Genomic DNA, 24,417 nt, shown 5'->3' on the forward strand with positions numbered 1-24,417 from the left:
TTTCTTCTTAGAAGCAGTAGGGAGAATTGACCCTAGGCTGACATCATCTGCAAGCAACATCTAATAATCACATCTGGTCTATTATCTTCACCTGTGGCTAGCCGAGATCATCAGGCAGGTTTCTTCGGTTGGTTTGCTTCTGCATTAAGTAGGCCCACGTACTCCTTCACTAATAATGTATCTGAGTGACTTGGGACACAGACTTAAAAAGTGGAAAGTCTGAGCTCAGTACTGAATCCTTGTGGGACTGAGAGTCAGGCTTTGGTAGGGTCTATTTCCTGCTTGTTCAGAAGGATGGCATATCAGCTTTTAAAGAAAATGTTGAGGAAACAATTTGTGTTCTGTTTTGGGACAATATTTAACCTGTAAATGGAGGAGTGGGTGTTAGGTGAAGTGTGGAGGAGGTGACTTTTGGGTGGAAGTGGTCTGTTCTGGAAGAGAAGCTAAGCAGCTCTTCTGTTTTCTTGCAAGTCTCGGTCATTGGCATGTTTATGTCACATGTACTTTGCTGAAACATTTTGCCAAGGGCAGCTCTGTAAATTTTTATCTCTCCATTGATAACGAGCAGATAACTTTTTTTTTAAGATCTATATTTGCATTCATGATTGGCTGCTTTTGCAAAGATACATTTAATGAAAGCTCTTGGGTTTCTTTTTCCAGAAAGTATTACTTTTAGGAAAGATATTTTCCCTTTCAAAGGGAGATGCAGTGAACATCTTCTGTGAGGTGTACCCATTCTTATTTTAAAAATGTGAGTTGGTCATGAAGTGACTAATAATAAAACTGCCACTGTGTCAAGTTGGCCATCTCTCTGGTTCTCCTCCCACTTTGTTACAGCCAACTTGGCATGATATTTACATCAGCTCTGAGCATCTCTTAAATATATGGCTATCACACACTACTAAGTTGTACCTTATTCTTGGCTGGTTTTACGATGTGCTTTGGGATGAGATCATCAGACTTCTTTTCATTAGTAATTTACTAAGAGCTTCAACAAAGGAATCAAAAGACACCGTGTTTGGAAAAGAGAGAAACCAAAGTCCTCTTCCCAGTTCTCAGGCACACTTTCCTCATTTTCTACTTCCCCACTTCTAAAATTATTTGGGATAAGAGTAGCCAAAGCATGCTGAGCTATGTAGGTCAGTCTCTGTGGATTTTATAAGCCTCTTACAAGAAAAGATTTGTATCCATCCTTTCTAGCAGATGCTTATGAAAACAGTATAAGTTTAGCAAGTTCCTGTGACCAGCAGTGTAAAGATTACCTCCAGACATCCCGAAGGATGCTGAAGTCCTGTCTGAAAAATTAATTAAGGTTTATAAAACATTCTGTAAAAAGTGCTGCAGAAAACTAACAGAAAATTAATGCTAACTATTTAAATGTTGACGGGCAATAACAAAGCTTAAAGGTGGCTTTTGCATGCAGCTAGAGAAGGGGAAATGCTGAGTTTGAGTGGAGAAGGCAGAAGTAAATAACACAAAGGAGCAAGAGTCTTAGTATATTTTGGAAGTTGTCCAGATAGTGCCTGACATTGTTGGAGGCAGATCAGAATCCTGATCCATGGGCAGTTTTGGAGTGGAGTGCCGTGCACGTAAGCAGGTTTGTGGCTGTGCTGTCCCCAGGGATGGGTGCTCCTTGCTGGTTAAGCTCCAGCTCCTGGAACCCCACTGCTGGCTGAGCTGGTACTGCTGCCTCCCAGTTAGGACACAGGGTGCTGGTCTCTACAGTGGGGAGGTGAACTGGGCAGGATAGGAGAGGCCTTTGTGGAGCACATTTGCAGGCAGGAAGGGAGGATACAGACCTTTCCTTTCTACTTATGAGTCAAAAGGTATCCTTCCAGAAGGGCTGTGATACTCACTGTGTGCTGTGTTTAGATTTCCTTTCCTTATACGTTTTGTCATGCAAAGTCACAGCCACCACATTTCAAGTGAAGCCTGCCAAGCTTAGCAGTATTTGTGTGTCTACTGAGTGTGGTGATAGCCTGAAGTATAAAGACTACTGGAGTGATTTTTCTGGGCATGTGCCTCTACCTCCTTCTTATTTTTTTTAGTATAGTAGGATACCGATATCTAGGGGAATGGTGGATCAAGTGTAATGTGGGGAGTTCAGACTTTTATCAGAATAAAGCAATTCATTGTTCATAACTTATTTCTACTGATAGAATTAAACAGACTTAATGCCATCTGGTTCATTTTGGGCATATTAGTGTACTGCTCTCACTGAGATGTGATACTCTGTAGTCAAGGGGCTGGCAATAAGACTGGGAACTGACAGCTAAGCCTCTAACAGAATAAAAAATTATTTCTGAGTGTACAGCAAAAGAATAAATGGTCTAAATAGTGGCTGTTTAAAAGCCACTAGATATATATTATTTGCACCACTTTAAAAATCAGGAATATTTTCTGTAGTTATCTAACTGGCCGAATGTGCTGATACATGATCATTTCAGGAACATAGGAGTCTGATGTGCAAATGCACATGATGGATCTAGCCCTCCCACAATTTATGGCTGTACATACCAAGAGTACCTGAGACAGAGCGACAGCCTGTTGCACAGAACAGCTGATGGGTTGGGTGTATGGGTCCCGATCCTGCCCCGTGCTAGAGACTTTCTGGAGCAGCCTCTGGGACCTCTGTGTTCTCCTGGAGAGCAGCTGCCAGCTCCTTTGGCTGATAAGTGTGAGGCAGAGAACTCCACTCCAAGGGACCCCACTACCAGAAATTATAATCATATTTAAATATTTATTATGGAAAATACTTTAAAAAATTATTAACAGGTGAGAATTAAAAGACACGATATTTTAGAAGGACTTTCCAAAAAATGTGGTGAGAACAGTGATGTAAAATTTTTCTAAGGTGGATTCTGATAAGTTGATGGGATGGAGCCTGCAACCAGTAAAGTTTGCAGTTGCATTCAAAGGCTGTGATGGGAAACTCTGCACGTTTCAATTTGTTGACTTCCACCACGAGGGAAGAAGGAGAGAGTTGAAAGGAGATACAATCACTGTTAATAACATGTCGCATTGTAACTTGTTTGTCTTATGAGTTTTAGGGCCTTTGTACGTCACCTGTAGGGGCTAGCTGCAATTTTTATTTCTCTTTTCCCCTGCACCCCCTGTGCATACAATGGCTTGTTTATTTATTTCTCTGAAGCTTTGATATTCTGATTTAGACTTGATATACTGGGGAGGGTGGTGTTAGTGATGTTGAGAAACCTCATGTGTTTTGTTAATGCATGCAGAGTTAATTGCTAGGCCTCTGAGAAGGAAGGCGTTTCCCTCAGGTCATCTGTCAGAAACCCATGAAGTCTGGTGTCCATTACACTGTGGGACATGATACACTTTCCAAGGTAACCTGGTCTCTCCTGGCCGTTTTCATGTAGTTTAGAACTGACATCAAGGTGCTTGGTATTGTTTGCGATATAGACTACTTGGATTAAATGCCTTTTACATGATTGCCAGAAGTGATAGTCTGGTTCTGGTGGCACACTTTGGCTTTTCCAGTTTGTTTTGATTCATGTTTCAGTTTCCCACTATTGAATGCTTTGTTGAAACCATTGTGTCACTTTTGTGTGACGCTGTGGCGAGATGATACACACTATTTTGGGACAGAAAGATTGTCATCTTTTGTCTTAATGACTCAGAGGTTAAATTTGAGTTTGTGCTTATGAAGAAGTAATCACAGATAAAGATTTTGACCCAGTGAAGGTGATCTCCCTAAATCTTAAGTGAAGAAAGGTAGAGGATGAGCTTCTCCATGGCCACCTTAACCTGGAGCTGGGATCCTGCTCTGAGTACTCCTCTAGAAGAAATTCTGTCTCTCTTGAATAGAGAAGGGTGCTCTCCAAGTTGGTTGATCCTGCCCTGTGTGTAGATGTGGGAGGCTCTTATTAACCGCTTGCCCGCATGTAGCTGATGGTGTTGATAGGAGGATACACTCACATGCCCAGTACATCTGCCATAACTGGGTGAAACTACATTCACTACAAACATGTTGATCTTTTACATCTCCTTTGTTGAAATCTGCCAGAGAACAACCCCAGGGAGCTTCATGGTTGCTCTGCAGAGGTACTTTTCATCCAGACGCACTGGGGAACATGTGAGAACAAACATGAGCCCATGCACTGTGTGTGTGACATGCTGAGGAACTGTATCAGGGTCACTGCCCCACTGCCTAATCCTGCCCTGTAGGTGCACGGAGACCATTTTCCAAGATTTCCAAATGTTAAGCACCTCATCAGAGCTTCTGCGAGATGTCCAAAGAAATCTCAGAAAGTTGACCAGATTTATTTGTTCCCAGTAGCATACACAGGTCCCATACAGTTTGTTTCCAGAACACGGTCTTCTGTGGGTGCTTGAGTTTTCATCTAGAAAACAACAGATAAAAATGCAAACAAAAACCGTATTCTAGCATGCTAAATTGCAATTAATTTGCAATTTTGTAGTAGCAGTTATAACAGAAACTGCAATCATAGCTGGGCTTCAAAACCTATGTAAAGTCTGAGTTTCTTCTTGTTCTAAAACTCTGATATTCTTGTTGCAGCTTTTTGGTTTGGTTTGGTTTTTGTAAAATGCACTGGGATTTATTACTGCAGGACATTGGCGTCATTAACATAGGGGAACCCTGTGATACCTAGAAGGAGGGGGTCTACCTGAGCGAAGAAGAGCAGGGAATATTTCGGCGTGTCATAGTCATTGAGTATCTTGGGAAAATGGCATCTTATTAATGTCTGAAGATCAGTAGATAATACAATTGCAAGACCACAGAAGATGGTAGCTATTGTAAATTGCCATGGATTTGTTGTGATTCTCTCATGCCAATTTGTTTCTTAAAGCAACTGCTTCCTGGAGTCAAGTGGTTTTGCAAGATCTTTTTTTTTCCTTGTTTCCCTTCTTTAAAATCAAAGGCTCTGTGTCTCGTAAACTATAGTCAACTGGCTGAGGGAAAGACTGCAGCAGCCATGGATCCTACTCCTCTGGTGAAAGCTGCTGCCTCCACAAAAGGGATGACATCATGACTCAGGAAGTAGCTCTTGGACCACCACAATCTAATCTAGTTTCTGTTACCTGTACTGCGAGGCTGAAAAGTGCACATGTTCAGGACCTGCTTCTGTAAGTGGTGTAGTCTTCAATGCACAGGAGCAATGACCACCATTGCAGGGCGGGGCAAGGCAAGTGGGAGTTCTGCACCTTGCACCTCTTTGATCTTAATCTATTGCTGCCTGAGTCAGAACAATGAAGGAGTTTGAGATGTTTTGCTGCAGAGTTGTTTGTCGTGTTGGTTGGTTGGTTTTTAATATGCATCCAAAATGCAAAAAAAGACAGTGTACATAAACCAGTATGTACAAGAGGAGTTCAGTGTATTTGAATCCTGAGATCAACAGTGTGCCTTGTTCAGATATTTTGAAAGTAGGTTGACATTATTATTGTACATGGTTCAACATGAATTTCAGAGGGTCACTTAGTAAATTACCCCTGACTAATGAAACCAGTTTTGGGTTATGCAAGCCATCTTAGAGTACAGAGAGACTGCACTGACATGCCTTTATCCTCATACTTCATAGGCTTATACTTGCATACAATTTAAATGTCAATTAGTAGAGACTTAGTATCAGGTTTGGGCCTTTCATTATTTCTCATTACTAGTCAATAACATGATGGATTACATAGTGTGTATCCTACATGTGCACCTTATCGAGTGGTCAAGAAAAATGCATATTTCTACACCATCAGGGTTTCCTTACCACTTTCAGCATAATTCTTTTAGTTTTCCTACCTGTGCCCCACATCTCCTTCTGTTTGTTCTGTGTGTGCCATTCACCTGCAATAGCTGGAACAACACAGCACTTTGACAAATTTTGTTCTGTTCTTTGTGTACCACTTGCTGAGAAAGGAAGTATTTTGATCAGCTTTTCTCTCTGGTGTTAGCCTAAGAAGTTAAATAAGCCATCTTAGCTTTGAGGACAGAAAAAAGAGCATCTCGGGGAATGTGGAGAGAAGATGAGGAGCTTATAGTCACCCCACTTCTGCTTTATGCTTTCTCCAGAAACTATTTTTAGCCCTCTTAGCAAATGGTGTCATTTGTTGCTCTAGTCGTCCCAGGCCACCAGTGCTTGTCAGCTCTGGGGCCAGCCACAGGGCTGGGGGGAGCCCAGTGCCAGGAGACCCCATAGCTGAACAGAGAGCCTGGGGGGAAGCACATGTGCCAGGGCAGGCCCTGGTTTGTGTAGTGCAGGGCACATAACATCCAGCCTGGCAGAAAGTTGGGCTGGTGGGATGCTGTAGAAGCTACTAACTGCTTAAAGATGTGAGCTCTTAAAATGTTTGGCCAGGGCATGACAGCTGTTTAGCCATTAAATACATCAGACAGGTGCTTCCAATAAGCAACAGCTTGAAACAGTAGCTTTTCAGGGCACATCTAACCATTTCAAAGCTTAAGGATGAGCACCAAGACTAAGAATTTCTTGCTGCTCATCCCAGCAGAAGCTGGGAACAAGGTGTGAGGTGGTGGGTAGGTGTTCGGTCACCCTCCTGCCCAGGCTCCCCTGACCTCTCTGGCTCTTTCCATCCCATGCCTGATACGGTTTTGGCGCTGTTATTTCATGTACCTTCCTCAACAAGTGTGCTCGTGTGTGTGCACAGGCACTCAGCTGTTTCCTAAGAAGGATGCAGGAGCATCCTTACTGGTGTCATTAACTAGTGATTATTTAATGTCATTATAATTGAGGGGAGCAATAGGAAGCAGGAGGCATAGATGGAGGTAGCATTTCCACAGTCCCTCCCCAAGGACAGCTTTGATTTTCACGGTGTGATCTGTGACCGGTCGCTCCTCTCCTCAGGAGAACGATGCGATCCCGGCACTTAAAATCGAAGTCTGATTTAACTGGGCGCCTCTTCGTTGGCCGGCCCTGTAAGGAACGCGGCTGGCACCCCTTCCCAGCCCGTCTATCCGTGGTGTTGAGAAACGCTGTTGACTTTGCCGCTGCAGCTCCTGGTAGCCAGGTGAGGCGACGGGACAGTGGGAGCCCGGTCAGCAGCAAGCCCTGCCCTGGCTACCACACGTCCCCCACGGGGCCAAGCCGCAGCTCTCCGCTTTCGGGGCCGGGACCCGCCGGGGCGGCGCTGGGGCCTTTTGTTGCCGCCCCGGGGCGGCCACGTGCGGCGGGCGAGCCCGGGGTTGGGGGGGCGCGGGGCCGGTCGGCGGCTGGGGGAAGAGGAGGAGGGGCTTTGCTGCCTCCCCGCCGCCGGGTGGGCGCCCCCGCCGCGCCGCAGTGGCACCGCCGCGCCGCCAGCCGCCCTGTCGCTGGGCTGAAAGTTTGAGGGGGGGTGGCGGGGCTGGCCCGCGCTGTCCCGGGGCGGGCCGGGAGCGGGGTGGGGGGGGAGGCATGGCGGGGCGGGGCGGACCGGTGGCGGCGGGGAGCCGGCGCTGATCTGGCGGCCGGGCCGGGGCATGGAAGGGGAGCGGGCGGGCGGCCCCGCCGCCCCGGCGGAGAGCGGTACATCGGAGGCGTTCGCCCAGCTGTGGGCCGACGTGATGGGCATCCTGGTGAGTGCGGCCGGGACGGGGTGCGGGGCGGCATCGGGCTCGCGGGGAGCCAGCCGTGGGACGGGGCGGGCAGCGGAGCGCCGCTCCCTAGCGCTGCTTCCCCGTTCGAGGGGCCGCGGGCGCCGGAGCCCCTCTGGGACGCCGGGCGTCCCCGGCACCTGCTGCGGAGTTTGCCCGAGTTGGAGCGTGTCCTCGCCGTGTGTGCTTGTACATCCCAGAAACACTTTTTCCGTGAGCAAAACCAAGTGTTGCATCAATGGCTGCTTTAAGCACAGTTTTGGAGTAGGCGCTCTTTAAAGTTTTCTTGGCTGTCACCGTAGGAGAGGCGACAACAACGCGCCGAGCACGGCTGGGTGTTGTTTACCGGCGCAGACCGGACCTCGCATCTGTTTACACACCCAGGAGGGCTTGTTTAGGCTGATCAATGGGCGCATTGTTTCCCGTTGCTCCGGCGTGCCCGCGAATTCGGTTAAATTTGGGCGAAAAGCTGGTTTGTTGTCCCCTCTACATTCCACGCACGTGTTCGGGGTGAAGCCCGGCGCGTGGGGGGCGCTGTCGGTCCGGGGGCCCCGTCCCGCAGCGCTGGCCGGGGGCGCTCCCGGGTGCCGGTTTTGAAGCTCGTATTTCCCGATAGTTTTCTTGGGCAGGAGTTGCTCGGTTACGGCCCGTGGAGTTTCTGCGCTGGCAATCTCCTGAGGAGGGACTAATCCTCGTAATTCACTGGTTACAAACAAAAGCGATGGCTCCAGTAACGAGGGCTCAGGGAATTATATTTAGTGGGCGCGTAGTCTACCAACAGGATGGACTGGATGGCAAACAGTAAAAGTACAGGAAGAGTCAATTCTTTATTTCTACTTGCAGTGAGAGAATAATATTTACTTTAGGTGCAAGATGGTAATTACCACAGAGGACTACCACTCAGCAAAAAACAAATACTAATGTTATATATGTACTGGAGCTGGCAGTTTTCCAGTGATACAGGAATGTGGTAATCAGCAGTGGAGAGCCTGATCATTAGTTTTAAAAGCAAATGAATAGGCTTGATGCATATTAATTTTTGTCGTTAACATTTAACCAACAGACATTAAAGAATATTATTAGAAATACCTTATGGAAAACTGCTGTGAAACATAATGAACAGTAAACCTGTAGGACCTAATTCAGAAGTGTTGTAGAATTGAACAGAGAATTTAATTAGCATTTTATGTTTCTTTTTTTTTTCTCCAGATGGACTTTATTGTTAATATTCAGAGTAAGATTTAAAAACCTGCCTCGTTCTCTTTCTTCATAGAAATTCTCCTTTGACATGACATGCAGTTTAATAGCACCCGGCTGCGTATCCTCATTCACTGTTGATGATTTTAATCTAAGAATGCAAGCAGAGTCAGTTCTGCCAGTTTGTAGGGAGCACACAGTTGGTACTTTATGAACAGTTTCTTTCTTTCTTTTCCTGGCAGGTTTCAGTACTGCATTTAGTAAGAGCGAAGTGCTATTGGATGCCTGGGAAGGAGTGTTGGAGGAGGCCAAACCAACAGCCTAGCATGCTGGAGCTCAGTGCAGAAAAATATCTGATTCTCACACAACTAATAGGTTTCTTTTGTCTGCACAGGCTAGTTTCCTTCCTGGGAAGACAGAGCTCTTTACTTATTATTTGTCTTCTAGTAAAACTAAACTGAAGTCATTTGTCTTTGAGTTGATCTGCTTTACAGGAAGGAGTCGTAACTATGAAGTTGCTGGTTTATATCGGTTTCAAACATCACCCAGCACTATTATCTTTCTTTACTGCAGTGATTTGTGTTGCAACACAATTATCAATAAGAAAAGATATCCTTGTGCTGAATCTCAAATAATAACATATCTGAGGGAAGACGGAAGCTCTTCTCACTGCGAGCTGTCTGGTTTCTTCAGATGTAAGGTTTTTAAAGAGTTTCTAGTCTTTGTGGCTGCAAAATACATCCTAATGTGAACTGAGTATAAGCTTATTTAGCGCTCTGTCCTTGTCTGAAGTCAAGGAAGAGGTAGCTCTAGTGCCTTTATTCACTGCTTATTTTTTTGGTGCATAGAGTTTTGTCCTTTTCAAACCTTTGCTGCAAAAGCCAAACAATAAGCCAGTGGTTTTTGTACAGAAGCCTGTAGATGGTTGGTCATGGTCTATGAGGCCATGACAGTGGCCTGCAGAGCCAGCTTACTTCTTTCATGTTGTCAGTTAAGTGAAAGTATGGGTCTTACATTGCTGGGATTTACAGTAATTCATGATCCAAAATGCTTAGAGAGCACAGACGTAGACACTGGAGTTGTCTGCTGGGGGCAGCTTAACGAACCAAGAGGTTGGTGCAGGGATAGGCTGGCTTGGTTGGCCTTGCAGCAGCTTGAAAGCTACCAAGGGAATGCACTGGCAAGGGGGAAGAGGCAGGAGAGAGGAGCCAGGGTCTTGGGAGTGACATACTAGAATGAAAGGAAGAAAGAAGGCTGTCATCAAAAGTTTGGTGATCGAATGAGAGAGAGAAAATTGCATTCTTAAGGAATGGTTGTCAGATGATGCAGGTTAGAAAGGACCTCAGGCAGCATCTAGCCTGACCTCATGAAGGGACAGCTCTGAGGCCAGGTGAGGTTGCTTGGGGCTTTATCCAGTTGGGTCTTGAAAACCTTCAGGGACAGAAACTGCATAACCTCTATGTGTTGCCTGTTCCACCGCTTTGCTGTTCTTACAGTGAAAAAATTGTTCTCTGAAAAGAAATGATGAAATGCCTGATTTTTATCCTCCTCATACTGGGGAGTTACTGCGGTGGGGATGGGGAGGGGAAGGTGTTGCCTTTCTTGCACAAGTGCTGCCAGAAACCTTGTGGGGCATGGTGCTGCCCATTGTGGTATCTCCTCTAGGTGCAGGTTTAGGAAGAGAGGGCATAGAAGTCAACCCAGGTGGTAAATTTGGTACTGAGGTTACTTAAAATACAAATTGAGCCCCTCTCAGTGGATAAATGTGTTTGATTGTTTGTGTACATTTAGTTAGGTTCCTTATAATAGGACCTTAATAGCAGGAACCTGTGATGGCAGATCCCAGGTCTAGAGGGGGGAAGCAAATACTTTTCAAGTGCTGCTTGTAAGCAGCATATTTTATGCACTTTGAAGTCACATAATAACTGTCTCTATACTTGACAAATATTGAGTGTACTTGCAGCTGTACTGGGATTTTGCTGAAGTAAATGTAACTTTTCCCTTTTGCACTTATTCTAATGAAATATTCCATAGTTGCAGCTGTGGTATAAGTACCTCAAAGCTATTTATGCTGTTAATGTAGCTCACTAGATAACATAGTTGTACTTAAAAGCTTTTGCTTAGTCTGTAGCAAGCACATGGTGGAATGTAGTGGTTAATTATAATTTGCAATGTCTCAAAGCAACAATGGATGGTGGAAGCATATTAAGGTTTTAGAGATTGCAGTAGGTGGGTCATGAGTAGTAATACAGAAATTCTCTGCATCCTTAATACTCAACATCATAAAAAAGAATCTTTTTGGCATAGAATCCCGTATTGTTGTGGCCATAGTAAATTTTTTGTTGCTAAGAGTCTCAACATTTGTATGTGGTTGGATCTGAGAGCAAATCATAATACGAAGTGAAAATGATGAACTTTATTCTTTCAAAGGTGTTGTTTTTGAACATTGGTTATTTACCTTAGTATGGGGAAGACACTCTGGTGTTTTCCTAGTTAATGGGATGTTCTTCCTTCTTACACACTATAGCTGGAACAGGTATCTGGGTCAAGTCCTGACATTAATGAAATCACTGGCAAAACTGATCAGTTTTGATAGAACAGGGATTTCACTGAAGAAAACCTTTATTTGTAAGAAGCATTTGTCTTCAAGGTCTAAAGTGGAAAAGATACAGAAGAATTTGCAAGAGATACAATGAAATTAGAAGTCTTCCAGGTTTTTATTTCAAAGTGATAACTAGTTTATTGTTTCAAAATGTTGAATCAATTAGAAGACCTGAAAAAAAAAAAATTTTTCTGTGATATTTTGTAGTTATGCTAAGAGAAAACCAGTGCCTTCCCACCAGAGTATTTTGAGGACAGTGAAGCTCACTTGGGTTTGTACTGGGAGCCCTAATATTTACATATATAATCTATCTTGCTCTCCATGTTTCAGTGACTATTTGAATTTCTTATCAAAATAATAAAGAAACAAACCAAAGGAGAGAAGGATGCCAGCTGATAATACTACTGTGATAATGTGTAATTACATACTGGTTAACATACTTTGGGGAGAGGAATTTGATGTTAAGCCAGAGAGCCTGGATATCTGGAGAGATGAGGGAAGTAGATCCCTGACTGATAAAAGCAGTCGAAGGACTGCCAGGAGGAGCAGTGGCAGCTCGCAGCAGCTGCAGATTTTCTCCAGGGTTGCTCATCTGTTGTTACTTTGCCATGACCCCCTGTAGAAATCTCTCTGCTCTGTTGCTCTCCTGGTGTCTTGTTTGGGTGACTTAATTTCTCTGATGTCTACTTGACACTGAGAGGCCACTCCAGCTGAATCCATTGGTGCTCCTCACGCCTCTATGGAAAAGCGCAGGAGACCGAGTAGCCCCTCCATGTAGAACGTGCTTTCGAAAATCTGATGTGCTTGGGTTTTTTCCAATTTTTATTGACATGCTGGCAAAATGTCCGTGGCACCGTGCAGTTAGTTGGAAAACCCCTTTGGGACATACTGATCCAAAACATTTTTTGTTTTGACTTCTGCTTTGGAGCGCTTTTTTTAAATCACATCCCAGCTGCAACAGTAAGGATAAACCCAGAAGGCCTGGCCTCTGCTTTTCAAACTATCAGGTATTGTTTTTTCTGTTTTACAAAACTGTGGAGTTTATTTTGCTTTCAAATAAATAAATGACTGTCAGTTTAGGTACTGGATTGAATTTTATATTTTAAAAAACCTGTTGCATCTCCTTTTCCTCTCATCTCCATGCCATGTTACACCTAGCAACACTAATCCCTTTATGAAGAAAGACAGCTCACAGAGATAACCTTTGGTCTAGGCTTTTTCTTGCATGTCAGGTCACATAAAACAGATGTCTCCATCAGAGAATTTGGTGTCCACAAGACCCTGCACAGTCAGGAATGATAAGAGGTTTTGGTTCTGGTACCCTCTTCATTCTTCCTTGAAAGCAAACTCTGGGATTCCCCTCCCAAAAATCTTCGGGAAGATTTTTGTGTACCTGTTCTTTGTCTGCTATTACTAGAAAATAACTATAAACTTAAGGTAAACTGGAATCTTGGTGATAAATTCTATTTTCCAGAATGTTGCTGGTGTGCTGTGAAAACTGGCTCCATTATCAGTATTTGCAAATGTTATTTTTCCTCATGTTTTTTACACATTTTGGAAGTCAATCAGCCAAGCTCCCTCTGTCTTTTTAAGAGCAGAGGAAAACCAGGTTGCCAGAATTTGCCTATAATGATGCCTTCTTCCTTTTGTGGGTAGGAAAAAATGGCGGTCTCTAAACAGAAAGAAAATGTGAAAATTGGTGTGGAAAATGAAAAAGTGTTATAAATGCAGGACAATGAGCACTTAAAGGGATTTTATTAGGTGGAATGCAATGTACCATGCTATATATGCTGGTTACCATTTACTATAGTCAGGTGAAAAACTCTTATTTTTCGTTTCTTTCAGAGCAAATGACATTTTATGGAACTAGATAATCATTAATCTAGCTTATTCTGATGGTATATGTAAGCCAATGTAAATCTGTCCCAGTTGCCAGAGGTGCTGTGCAAACAGAGGAACAGAGGAGTTAAGCAGCAGCTGAGTGGAGAGATGGAGTGCGGCAGAGCAGGGTCACTGTTGGACATGGTGTGAGGCCGAGGGACAGGCAGTGCCCAGGGCAGGGGAGTTGGGTCAATGGCAAGAAAGGACTTCCCTCTCCTTCTGGACCCCAGCTAAGCTGCTCCAGCTTTGGCCTTGGGCTCCGCTCCCTCGGGACTTTTTATCCCTGCCGCAGTGGCACAGTGGAAGGGAGGATGCTACTGCACCCAGCCCTGCTGCCTGTGTCTGCCTGGGTCTCCCATGGTCGCTTGGAACCTCTGGTTGTAGCTTTTCCTCCATGCAGCAGCACAAGTTTTCTCTTTTTCCACTTATCTCCTTGTCACAGTATTAATGGTTGTAGAGCACACATTGTGCTTGGGCATTGGGAAGTTCAGTAACACAGGATGAATAAGACTTACTTTATAATGACCCAGCAAAGTGATTTGTCACAATACCTGCTTTAACATAAAGTGCTGCTAATAATTTTCCTCTTTGTGACACAAGCGATGAATAATGAACCTGCTGCTTTCTCTGTTACCATTGTTGGTGGCGGGAGGAGGAAGAAGGTAGTGGTTGTGACTGGGGGAATGCTGAGGTGGCTTTGCAAGAACTTGGATTCCCAAATGTTTCTTGAAGAAATGAACAAAAAGAAGAATTTGAGTTTAATATGTGCAAGTCGGTAAAAATTAAATTTCTACTATAAAAGCATATTCTCCATTAAAGAAGTATGTAGATATGCGTTATTTGATTAGATAAAGAGATATGAAGGGCTTTTATTTCTCACTGTCATCAAGAGACCCAACTGTCCCATTGTCAGGAAGAAATTACAACACAGTTCACTGAAACATATTCAAAACCAGGAGTTCACAACACAGATTTTCATTATGGAAAATAGCTACTCTAAAAATAACAGGAGCTCCCCGCAGCGCAGTAGCTGTGGTGTGGGTCAGGTGTGGGCATGCTGGCTCTGCTTTGATCTTCTGGAGATGAGGGGAACGTTTTTCCTGGCTTACGGTAACAGTAGACCTTTCTTGTCTGCTGCCATGTTTTGAAGCATAAAGTTATAACGTACTATTTTTATTTGAATTAAGATTAGAGTAATAAAATACTTACTGGTTGGTTTTTTTGTTTTTTTTTTTTTTTTTGTGACACCTGGATAAGCATTTTTGAACTACTTTGTAGTTTTAGAGGCACATTTCCTATGAAGAGTTTGAAATTGAGAGTGAGGATTGTATAACCTGTCTGGAAAATGGTTTTAAGCAGGATATCACCAGAAAATTAGATGGACAAGCTTAATAATATAATGCAACAAAGATTAATAAATCACATTTTCAGGCATTTTTATGGAAAGTCATACGATAAATTGGAGAACCGATTCCTAATATCAGTGTTGCAATTCAAGTGCAATCTTGTTGGAGTGCTGTTGCAGGTCTCCTCTGCTACAAACCCCTTAGATCTTGCTGGTTTGACTTCCCTGTGACACTGTGTGAACACGGGGTTATGCTATTGAGATCACTTTACATGATCAAGCCTCCAAATGGAAAAAATACGGTTGTTCTTATGTGCATGAGTAAACACCCACATTGAAACTTACAAGCATGGTAATATAATGATCAGGAATATAAATATATCCTTTTCTGTTTCATTATTGTTGGTCTGTTTACAATGAGACACAGTGCTTTTTGCTCTTTGGTAACAGCACACTAAAATTTTATATCGCAGTGTTCTCCACCTTCAGTATATTCTCTGTGTGTGGGAGTGTTTGCACAAAGGAGATTAGGTAACTATTTAATACAATAATAAAAGCAATACTTTGAAAGCTTTGCAGTGAGCATGACGAGAGTCAACAGATAATACAGAAAACAGTACCATGCTTGTTACAATATTAAATCAAGAGTACATGAGCCATCTCTTGATTGCTGGATGTTCCTAACCTTCTCACTTGCAACTGAAGATGCTTTGTGCAGTGCTGATGTGTGTGATGGAAACAAAAGATGAAGAAAAGAACAAAAGATAAAGGGTCTAATTTCTGCACTGTTTACATAAAAATTTCATGAGCCTAAGGCACAAAGTTCATTTATAGTGGAGCAGTGTGTGGCCTGTAGGTTTTAAACAAGAAAGTAAAAAGCAACTTCTGTGATTCCTTCACAAGTTCAGATGAGTTTAGCCTCCTGGTTCTTTTGATGCCAGCACCAAGTCAACCCTGCTGTGCAGAGCTTGCTCTCTGCTCAACGGTAACACAAATCTAACTCAATGGAAGCAAAAATGGATTTGAGAGCTCATTGCACCACAGTGGCTTTGTTGAAAGATCTTTTAGTGAGCGTACATCCACAGCTGGAGCTTGGGTGAAAACACGTGCCAGGGCTGATTGCATAGCATTACATTGGACTTCAGGAAAAACACATTTTAGTGTTTTACTTGCCAGAATAATACCTTAGTGTCATAATATTCACCTCTCAAAGTGATCTGTCATTACTGCAGAATGTGTGAGTTTTATGCACTTACAAATGGGGAGATGTTTGGATGTTTGTGTTCTGTCTATGCTTATTATCTGTTTATTTGTATCTGTTACAATTCTGAAACAAATTCATCCTCTTCAGATTTTATGCCTCCAGTATTCTAGCAGGAGCTTCCCATGTATTCCAACTCAGCTGAAAGGGTTACTTACATCAGAACTTTCTAGTGCAATCCTAGGGATAGAGTGCAAATTGAAAATACTTTCTACTGCTAAATTGATACTCAGATCATTTCACCATCCCTCTTAGACATATTTCATATTGTTATAATTATAGCTGCATAGACTTAAATATAGCCTTCATTTATACAGAACAGTTTTTAATGCTTGTGAGTTCTGAAGCTTTCAGTGGTTGGCTAGCTCAGTGCAGTAGCTCTGAAAGCTGACAATAAATGCTTTGCATTTAAACTGCAGTGTGTACTCTGTGGGGATGAAAATAAGTAAAATCCTGTTTTATACATAAGTGTATTTGTATTCAAACATAACATACACCACAACTTGCAGGTCATGATTTCTACTCCATTATTAGTCTTCTTTCCCACCTTAGAATTCATAAATAACCATTGTAAAATGGGAAAAGGCAGGGACAGAGTGCATGTTGTGTGTCAGTTGTGGTTCCTGTCTGCAAGTTTCCATCTTTGAGATGACTATATATTTATGGTTAAAAAAAAATGGACACTTCAGAGTGTGTTACGGGAATATATCATATTTCATTACAAAGTTGGAGAGAACAGATTGCATATGCAACATTTAATCAGAGGACTAACAAAGATACTTCATTTCAAAACAAAAAAAGCTGGTAAGGTGAGGAAATTTCTAGTCAAGCAAGCAATCAAAAACTCACAGTCAACTGTCATGTTGGGGTTACCAAGAAATACAGCCCTTGATGGGCATGGTGCAGGGATGCTGATGCCTGTGGCGCTGAGTCATGTTGGTTGGTTTCTGACCTGTTCTTCGTTAGATTTATGTGATGCTTTCTGTCAGACTGAGGACTCATTAGAGTCGGAACAGGTATTTGCTTTTTGCTGTATCTCTGACGTATAAATGTTCTTTTTTTCATCACAGCATACGCAGTGGGGGATCTCCACCACAGAAGCTGTTTGTGTTCCTGCTTTCCCTAAGGTCACTTGCAATTTGTCACTGATGTTGGTGGAAGTAAGAACAGGTGGCTCGCAAGCTGCTTATATCCACTGAAAACTGTGGACAGCAGAGGTAGCTCCAGGTATCACAGTGAAGGTGTGTGGGGATTGACACCCCTGCATTGCCAGATGTCAGGATGAACCCTGGCTGAAATTAAGCACCATGCAGCTGCTTGCTTACTCACCCCCAGTGAGATGGGGGAGACCGCTTAGTAACAACTAAAACATCAGTGTATTATCAATGTTATTCTAAATCCAAAACACAGCATTCTGCCAGCTACTAAGAAAATTAACCCTATCCCAGATGAAACCAGAACACTGGAGCACTAGGGCAGCTGCAATAGAAGGTAGAAACCTTTCTTCCCTCATGGGACATGTTTCCTTAGGTTTGTCTTTTTCCATTTCACTGGATAAAAAGGGCTGAATAAAGGCAGATTTCCTGCTGGCAGAGCATGTTGTGAATCTGTACATGGCAAATTCTTTGGACACTTTTCTTTGTGTTTTTACATACCATACTTCTCTAAAGTTTCTCTGAGATTGTGCTTTCCCTATAGAGGAAAATGGCAAATATTGATGTCTCTTCTTAATTATCCAGATTTCTCTGTCATTATTCCAGCTTGTATGTGGAAGTTCCCACCCAGCTTTCTGTGCTCTGTACAAATGAAAGATAAAAGATTCATGTAGAATCATAGAATAGTTTTGATCGGAAGACACCTTCGAAGCTCATCTAGTCCAACCCCACTGCAGTGAGCAGGGACACCTTCAACTAGATCAGGTTGTTCAGAGTCCCGGCCAGCCCGGCCTTAATTGTCTCGAAGGATGAGGCACCTACCACCTCTCTGGGCAACCTGTTCCAGTATTTTACCACCCTCCTTGTAAAAAAATTCTTCCTCGTGTCTAGCCTGAATCTCCCCCCTTTTGGATTAAAACCATTAGCCCTTGTCCTATCACAACAGGCCCTGCTAAAAAGTCTTTCCCCATCTTTCTTATAGGCCCCTTTTAAGTACTGAAAGGCTGCAGCTTTCTCTACTCCAGGCTGAACAACCCCAACTCTCTCAGCCTGTCCTCACAGCAGAGCTGTTCCAGCCCTCTGGTCATTTCTGTGGCCTCCTCTGACCCCTCTCCAACAGGCCCATGTTTGTCCTGCACTGAGGGCTCCAGAGCTGGACGCAGGATTCCAGGTGGGTCTCACCAGAGCAAAGTTGACCAAGATACAATCAGCCTTATGGGCTGCAAGTGCACATTCATAGAGTAATATTTTTTATTATATTTTGTTTTGTGATAATGTGTCCTGTTCATTGTTTGGAGAGGTTTAGGGGAAAGGTCTATTTTATTTCTTATTTCATCAGTGGAGACTGCTCAGTTGTAGGTAGTGCAAAATGGTTGTCAGTTCTTAAAAATTCTGCTCTCCTCTTTAATTACTGCTACCTTTATTCTGAGCATTTTGCAAAGAGGCATGAAATGGAGTCTGGTGCTGTGTCATCCATTCCTGCTGTGGTGGAGTGTCCTGTTGTGTACTAAACTGAAGAGATACTGGGACGTGTTGTCTCAGTGAGGTATACTGTTTCTTGCTCAGCCCACATCCAGCAAAGTATTGTTTAAGTTTTGTGTCTGGGAGCAAGTATATATGTGCAGATGGATAAACTTTGTAAAACCTAAGCTTTTCATGATAGCTATCTAAACTCAGGAAGTTAACAGGGAACAGAAGGTCAAGGACTTAATTTATTGGCATGACGATGAAGAGGAGCTTAGTATCACATATGGTGTGTGTTCATGCATAAATGAGAAAGGAAGAGGATGCTTTTGCACATCCTTGTTACAGACCTTCTCATGATGGGTCTCACTGGGTTTGATCAGTATGGAAGTTGAGTTCCTAATTAGCAAAATTCAGAGAACAGAAAGATGTGGATGTTCTTAATGTTGCTTTTTCTCTCTGATGGAACAGTACTTTCTTCATGTAATCTTTCCCAGGTTATTTGTGGTTTTTAATCCTCATCTCAAATGTACTTAGAATACAAAAGATTGTAGAAGTTTGCATTTTTCATCTGCCAAACCTAATTACAACTACAGCAAAATACTCACAGATATTTAGTTTGTAAACTGCCATGAAAAAGAGAGGGGAGGGGAGTAAAAAGGTATGTTAGCTCATCTCTGGACCTTCTGCTATGTGGGTTTGAGAAGTTAAAAAAAAAAAAGAGGTAAAGAGTTTTTTTCTCCTAACTCACGCCTCTCTTAGGAAAATACCTCTCATACGAAGAGGAAACAGAGGATGACAAAGGACATAGGTGTAGTGACTCAGTATCCAGAACTGTTTTTCTGTGGCTAGAAAAGTGAAAAGAGAGATGATGAGAAGGGCAACTTGTGACTATTAGGAAGAGGGATTTAGGAGAATCATGTGAAAGGAAGAATTGCTGCCTCCATGGCAGGAAGCGGCTGGAGCATCCACTGGGACCTGGGCAGGGGAAGGTCAGCACACAGGCTGCCTTCTGGGAGGCCCAGAGGAGGTGGCTGCACAGTGTGGACAGGCAGGGATTACACAGGAATTAAGTATTAGAGATTTGATACTAGTTTGGAAATGACAGGGCTCACTTCAGGCACTGAGTAGGGATATCAGAGAGCAAAGTGAGCCTTCATGTCTCGTTGGTTGCATCTTGTTTTGGTTTTGCTTAAGGACAGATACAGGCTATATGTGGGTAACCGTCCATGTGCATATGAGTCAGGTAAAACTATGCCAATCAGGTATTGCCAGCAGGTCCTTCAAATAAGTAATTTGTAGCAGAGCACTGGTTAGCTAAAACAGGCTGAGAATGAGAGGGTGATTTAGATGCCCTGACTCGCTGTTCAAACATAACTTATTCTGAATCCGCCTTTGCATTTTGGTTTGTACCTCTCAAGCTTTGAAGAGATTTCCACATCTGATTATCCTTTCTCCTTGGGAGAGTCATACAACAAAATCTTTGTTTCCCTTCAAGTCCTAATTCTTTATGCATGAGGCTACTTATTTACTATATGTCCTTTGATTTGAAACTGATAATGGTGCATACTGTGAAAAGTGGTACAACATCTTCCTTTTGCTCAGGGAGCTCCCTGCTGGTTTTGTGGTACTTTAGATGGTTCCTGGTACATAAGTGGTCCTGCCTCTCTTGCTGGGTTCATGGTTTGGTGTTCCCTGGGTCTCTTCTTTCATCTCAGGAGCAGAGTCTGTGAGGAAACTCCTTGCATCTGAGACTTTTCTTCTTGTGTTACAGTCACTTTTACAACTAGGTGAGATGTTTTTCTTTGGCATGACAACTGTCCTGACAAATGGTTACTTAGTGGGATGCTCTCCTTTTGATGTTCAAGTTGCTATGCATAGAGAAGTTGCTTGAGTGAGAACTTAGCTTACCCTCCAAGTCCAAATGTCTTTATCTGCAGTTGTTGTCTTTCAACCTGTGATTCAGTGCCTTGGGTCGGTCAGAATCAGCTACTGGATTTTGTAGAACCACACTTTTTTTTGGTGAGCTTTATTGACAGACATGGGGATTCTCCAGCTTCTTCTTTCTATGATCTCTTTAGCTGTGTGAGACTCTTCAAGTTGTTTAATGTTTCAGTTGGAAGTGCATCTCTGTGATGTGCAACACTTGAGTAATGCATTTGGGCTTCAGTAGAAGCAACATCTATTATCAGTGGGCAGAGTCACTGAACTGACAGCATCCACAGGCTTAAGCACTTTCTTGAAACAAGCACGTAGCACCCTGCTTGTTTGGGGGCTCCTGTAGGTAATAAATTGCATGTTGCCCCTTCAGAGAAATACATGTTTGTAATACCTGAAAGATATGGCAACCATGCAGTTATTCAAGCCCAGACTCTGTAGGATTTGCTCAGTAGGTAAGCAGAAATACTTCTGTTTTATTTGGGTAAGAGACCTGTTTCACCTAATTAGGAAGCATTTTGGCAATGATGAAGCAATATGAGCACACAGGAACACAAAAAGCCCATCCTCACTGTACACAGATAAAGGGAAATGAGCAAATAAAATGTGAGATCCCAGAGTAGAAAGGATTATAAGCTGGCAAGTGATAGAGTTCTTATTGCTAGGTTGATATCCCTAGTTGATATAAACATGAGGCCCTGTGCAGTCTGTGGTAGTTAAAAGATACGCATCTAAATAATATTTAAATAGATTCTTGCATTTTTAAGACCCACTGGAGTGTAATTGTATTCAACTTAATTAAATGAACTGAAACCCCCTGATAACTGAGCATTACTGCTCCTAAATAAAACATTCTCCAACGAGACTTCATGATGCTTAGTTAAAGCGATAAAAAACCTGAGCTCAGTGCCATGAAGTTTTGCATGAGCAGCTTTATATTTAGTTTATCCATGTGCTACCTGCAGTGGTTGAGAGTGTGTGTTAACAGGGCTGTACCTCTACTGGAGTCAAAAGCTGCGGCTTCACTGAAGTGATTCAAGACAGAGTCAGTCTTTCTGGTTTTACTTTGTTTACGTGAGTGTGGGCTGTCTATTTAGCTAGTTTATTAATGCCGACAAAGAGCGGGGACCTCCTGTGCCGTGCTGGCAACAGGTACCTGGCCCCCACAGAAGAGAGGGCTTGTGGGGGGGCAGGTGGGATGGGCAGCATCAGTGAGGGGGGGCCTGGGCCCACGTTGCTTATGGGAGCTACAGGAAACCATTTCTGCTGCTACTAAGCATGGGCAAGCATGGATTGCTGCCATGCCCAGTTTATGGTTGTTTCCTTTCCTGGTGAAAGACATTCCATCAGGAAGTGGTAGGAGTGAAGGCGAGGTTAGTCCCTGGGTACACAAAAGTGTCGGGTGTATCCTCCAGGCTGTAAGCTGCTGAATTTCTAGCAGGAAGAAAAATAGAAGAATAGCAGAATTTGAGAAAGCAGTTTAAACGTTAATGTTCTGGCTTTCCCAGCTGACAGCTGGGCTTGCAGCTGTAAATCAAGGGCACACAGTACCATGTGCTGCTGGGCACAGCAACTGGGATAAATGATTTCCGTATCTAGTCCTAAAACTAGAGGAGGGACCCTATCATGCCTTGGTGTGCAGAACAGTATTTTCTCATGCTTTGTAAAACTGGATTTTGAGGTGAAAGCACATAATCCAAGATTCCCTTTCCCCCTTTCTAAAACCTTCACATGGGTAGCAGGAGAGTGCCTGTCTCTTGAAAGTAAGCCTCTGAAATGGCACACCCAACTTCATAGTAGCATAGTAGCATTTCTAAATGTTGGGGTGCTCATCACTGAGCTGGGTGCTGTATGAGTGAAGGTGCAGTGCTGCCCCATAGGTCTCTGTGTTTAAGTGTAGATGAGGTGACAGGCTCATCCAGCCAGAAGAAAGCTGAGGCAACAGCATCCCTGGGGGCTTTCATGGGCTCTGGCTTCCCTGCAGAGCAGGAGAGGGCTGTACTCTCACCTCCCTTCTCTGTAATTGTAGCTGAGGGAGGGAGGAAAGTCCAAGTGCAAGATTCGGCTGCTGAGGTGGTGAGAACTTATGGAAGGCAGGGAAGGTTCTCCTCCTTCATCAATGTGTTCTCGAACCCAGTGTGGCTGGGTTTCAGTGGGGCAGGGGGAAGCTGTCATCCTTGAGGAGGGCCAGGCAGGAAACCCATTCAGGATCTCAGCTTTGGCTCTCAGAATGAGTGGTGGGGAAAAACCCCAGAGCCAGAGAAGCAGAAATAAAATTACAAGGATCACACAATGGTACACTGAAGAGGCAAGGGATGGGGGAAAAGAGAAAGAAGGATGAGAAATTTGTTTGAGTGAACTTCCTGTTTTCTGGGCAAGGTATGTCTCGCTTGTGCCAAGTGGTCCTTGTGGAAAGCATAGTAAATTTTAAGATGAAGGTGGTTGTCCTTACTACTGTGATGCTTGGAAAAATACGTGAGTAGAGAGAAACAAAGGTCACAATAGATACTCGTCACTGTCACCAGGGTTTTTATACGGCACCTACCACAAAGCAGAATAAAACCTCATTTCTTCCCCAGATAAATTACAGATCATAAGAGCTTCCTACCATCAGGGGGAAAAATAAACATTTCATAGGCCAATATAAATTTAGTGCATTTTATTTGGAGAAACTATTTAGGGACCAAAGTGGATAAAGAATTTTTTTAGTAAACGAGCAATTGTTCTGCCTTGGGTGGTGTGGTGACCATGATGTATACGCCCCTTATGCATATACCTGTTAGAAACCTGTGTGTATTGTGTCTCAGGCAAGAGTTAACTTGGACAGTGCTATAGAGGTTTTACTGCCATGTATTGGTGCAATAGAGATTTACAAATCCAAAGTCTAGCAAGTACTTTCCTTACCATTTTATGATCTTGATAAGATACCTTGTTTAAAGGATAAAAGGGTTAGGTTAGAATAAAATCCCAAATAGGAGCAGAATATTAGTGTACTGGTAGATGGTATTAGTATTTTGGATGTCGTTCATGTGTGGAGGTTGACTTAAAGACAAATAGAGCTGCAAAAACAGTAGAAAAATGATTGCCCATTCCTAAAATAAAATCACCCTTTGAATACTTCTCAGCATACTCGTGAGAGTATGGTCGTATAGAAACCCTTATTTTACAGTACTTTCTGATATTTTCCCCTCAGTTGAAAACGAAACCAGAATTTCATACAGTATAATAATTGTTAAATAGGATTTCAGTGTCTCTTGGTTCATTGACTTAGATTAGTGCATTTTATTGTTTTATTGTTTTTCACTAGTACATCCATCTATGATGGAATGCCCCTTAGTGATTACTGGTATAAAGTAGAAATCAGTTTTGACTACGCTTTTTGTACTAAAACATGGACACAAACATAACCAAAGTTTGCTTTCTCTGAATCTACCATGCAACTTTAGCACCTTGGGATGTACTGTAAACCACGCTTGCTGAGCTTACACACCTGTCCTGAGATACTGTTGTCTTCTCATTTTGTTTTGTCTTTAAATATACATGTTTTTTTCTTTACATGTGTTTTGTGGTTTTTTGGTTTGTTTGTTTGTTTTCAGGCTACTGTTTTAATGAATTGCTCACATGTCAGTTATGTAGACCCAAACCATCACAGAGAATTTGTTTTTGTCGTATTTTGATACTACTATATATGAAGAAAATATATAAATGTTAATGAGACCTCCTTCACTATTGCAGTTGATATGTCCAATTAACTGAGATAAAGGTTTATCTCACAATCTAATTAAGATATTGGGCTTTTGCATATCTATTTCAGTAGTCTCTAACTTAACTCAAACATGAAGCCACCTCATAGCATACACTAACTTTCCTGATTCTGAAACAAGAAATTCATCTTCATCTTCTTAGTAGTGCTTTAATCACATAGATGTTCATTTCTCAGTTCTTGCTGTTCTTCTGTTTGCCATTTCTTTCTGCTCTGAGTGTCAGGATAGAAGCCCACTGCAGCTGCTGTGC

At 42.9% G+C, this 24,417-nt stretch overlaps 1 protein-coding gene across 7 annotated transcripts in view; it reads left to right on the forward strand.

Moving 5' to 3' along the window:
• The window catches only part of SASH1 (SAM and SH3 domain containing 1), a 540,217-nt gene that overhangs the window by 411,737 nt on the left and 104,063 nt on the right, over window positions 1–24,417 (forward strand). The window contains exon 1 of one of the 7 annotated variants that reach the window (XM_071806403.1): window positions 7,394–7,543. The exons of the other annotated variants lie outside the window; for them this stretch is intronic. Within the exon in view, the coding sequence (XP_071662504.1) occupies window positions 7,448–7,543 (96 nt within the window). The 5' untranslated portion in view covers window positions 7,394–7,447. Of the gene's footprint in view, window positions 1–7,393; window positions 7,544–24,417 lie in introns of those variants that run through there. 7 annotated transcript variants of the gene reach the window in all.

This window comes from Patagioenas fasciata, chromosome 3 (genome assembly GCF_037038585.1).
Source record: "Patagioenas fasciata isolate bPatFas1 chromosome 3, bPatFas1.hap1, whole genome shotgun sequence".
Classification (NCBI taxonomy): domain Eukaryota; kingdom Metazoa; phylum Chordata; class Aves; order Columbiformes; family Columbidae; genus Patagioenas; species Patagioenas fasciata.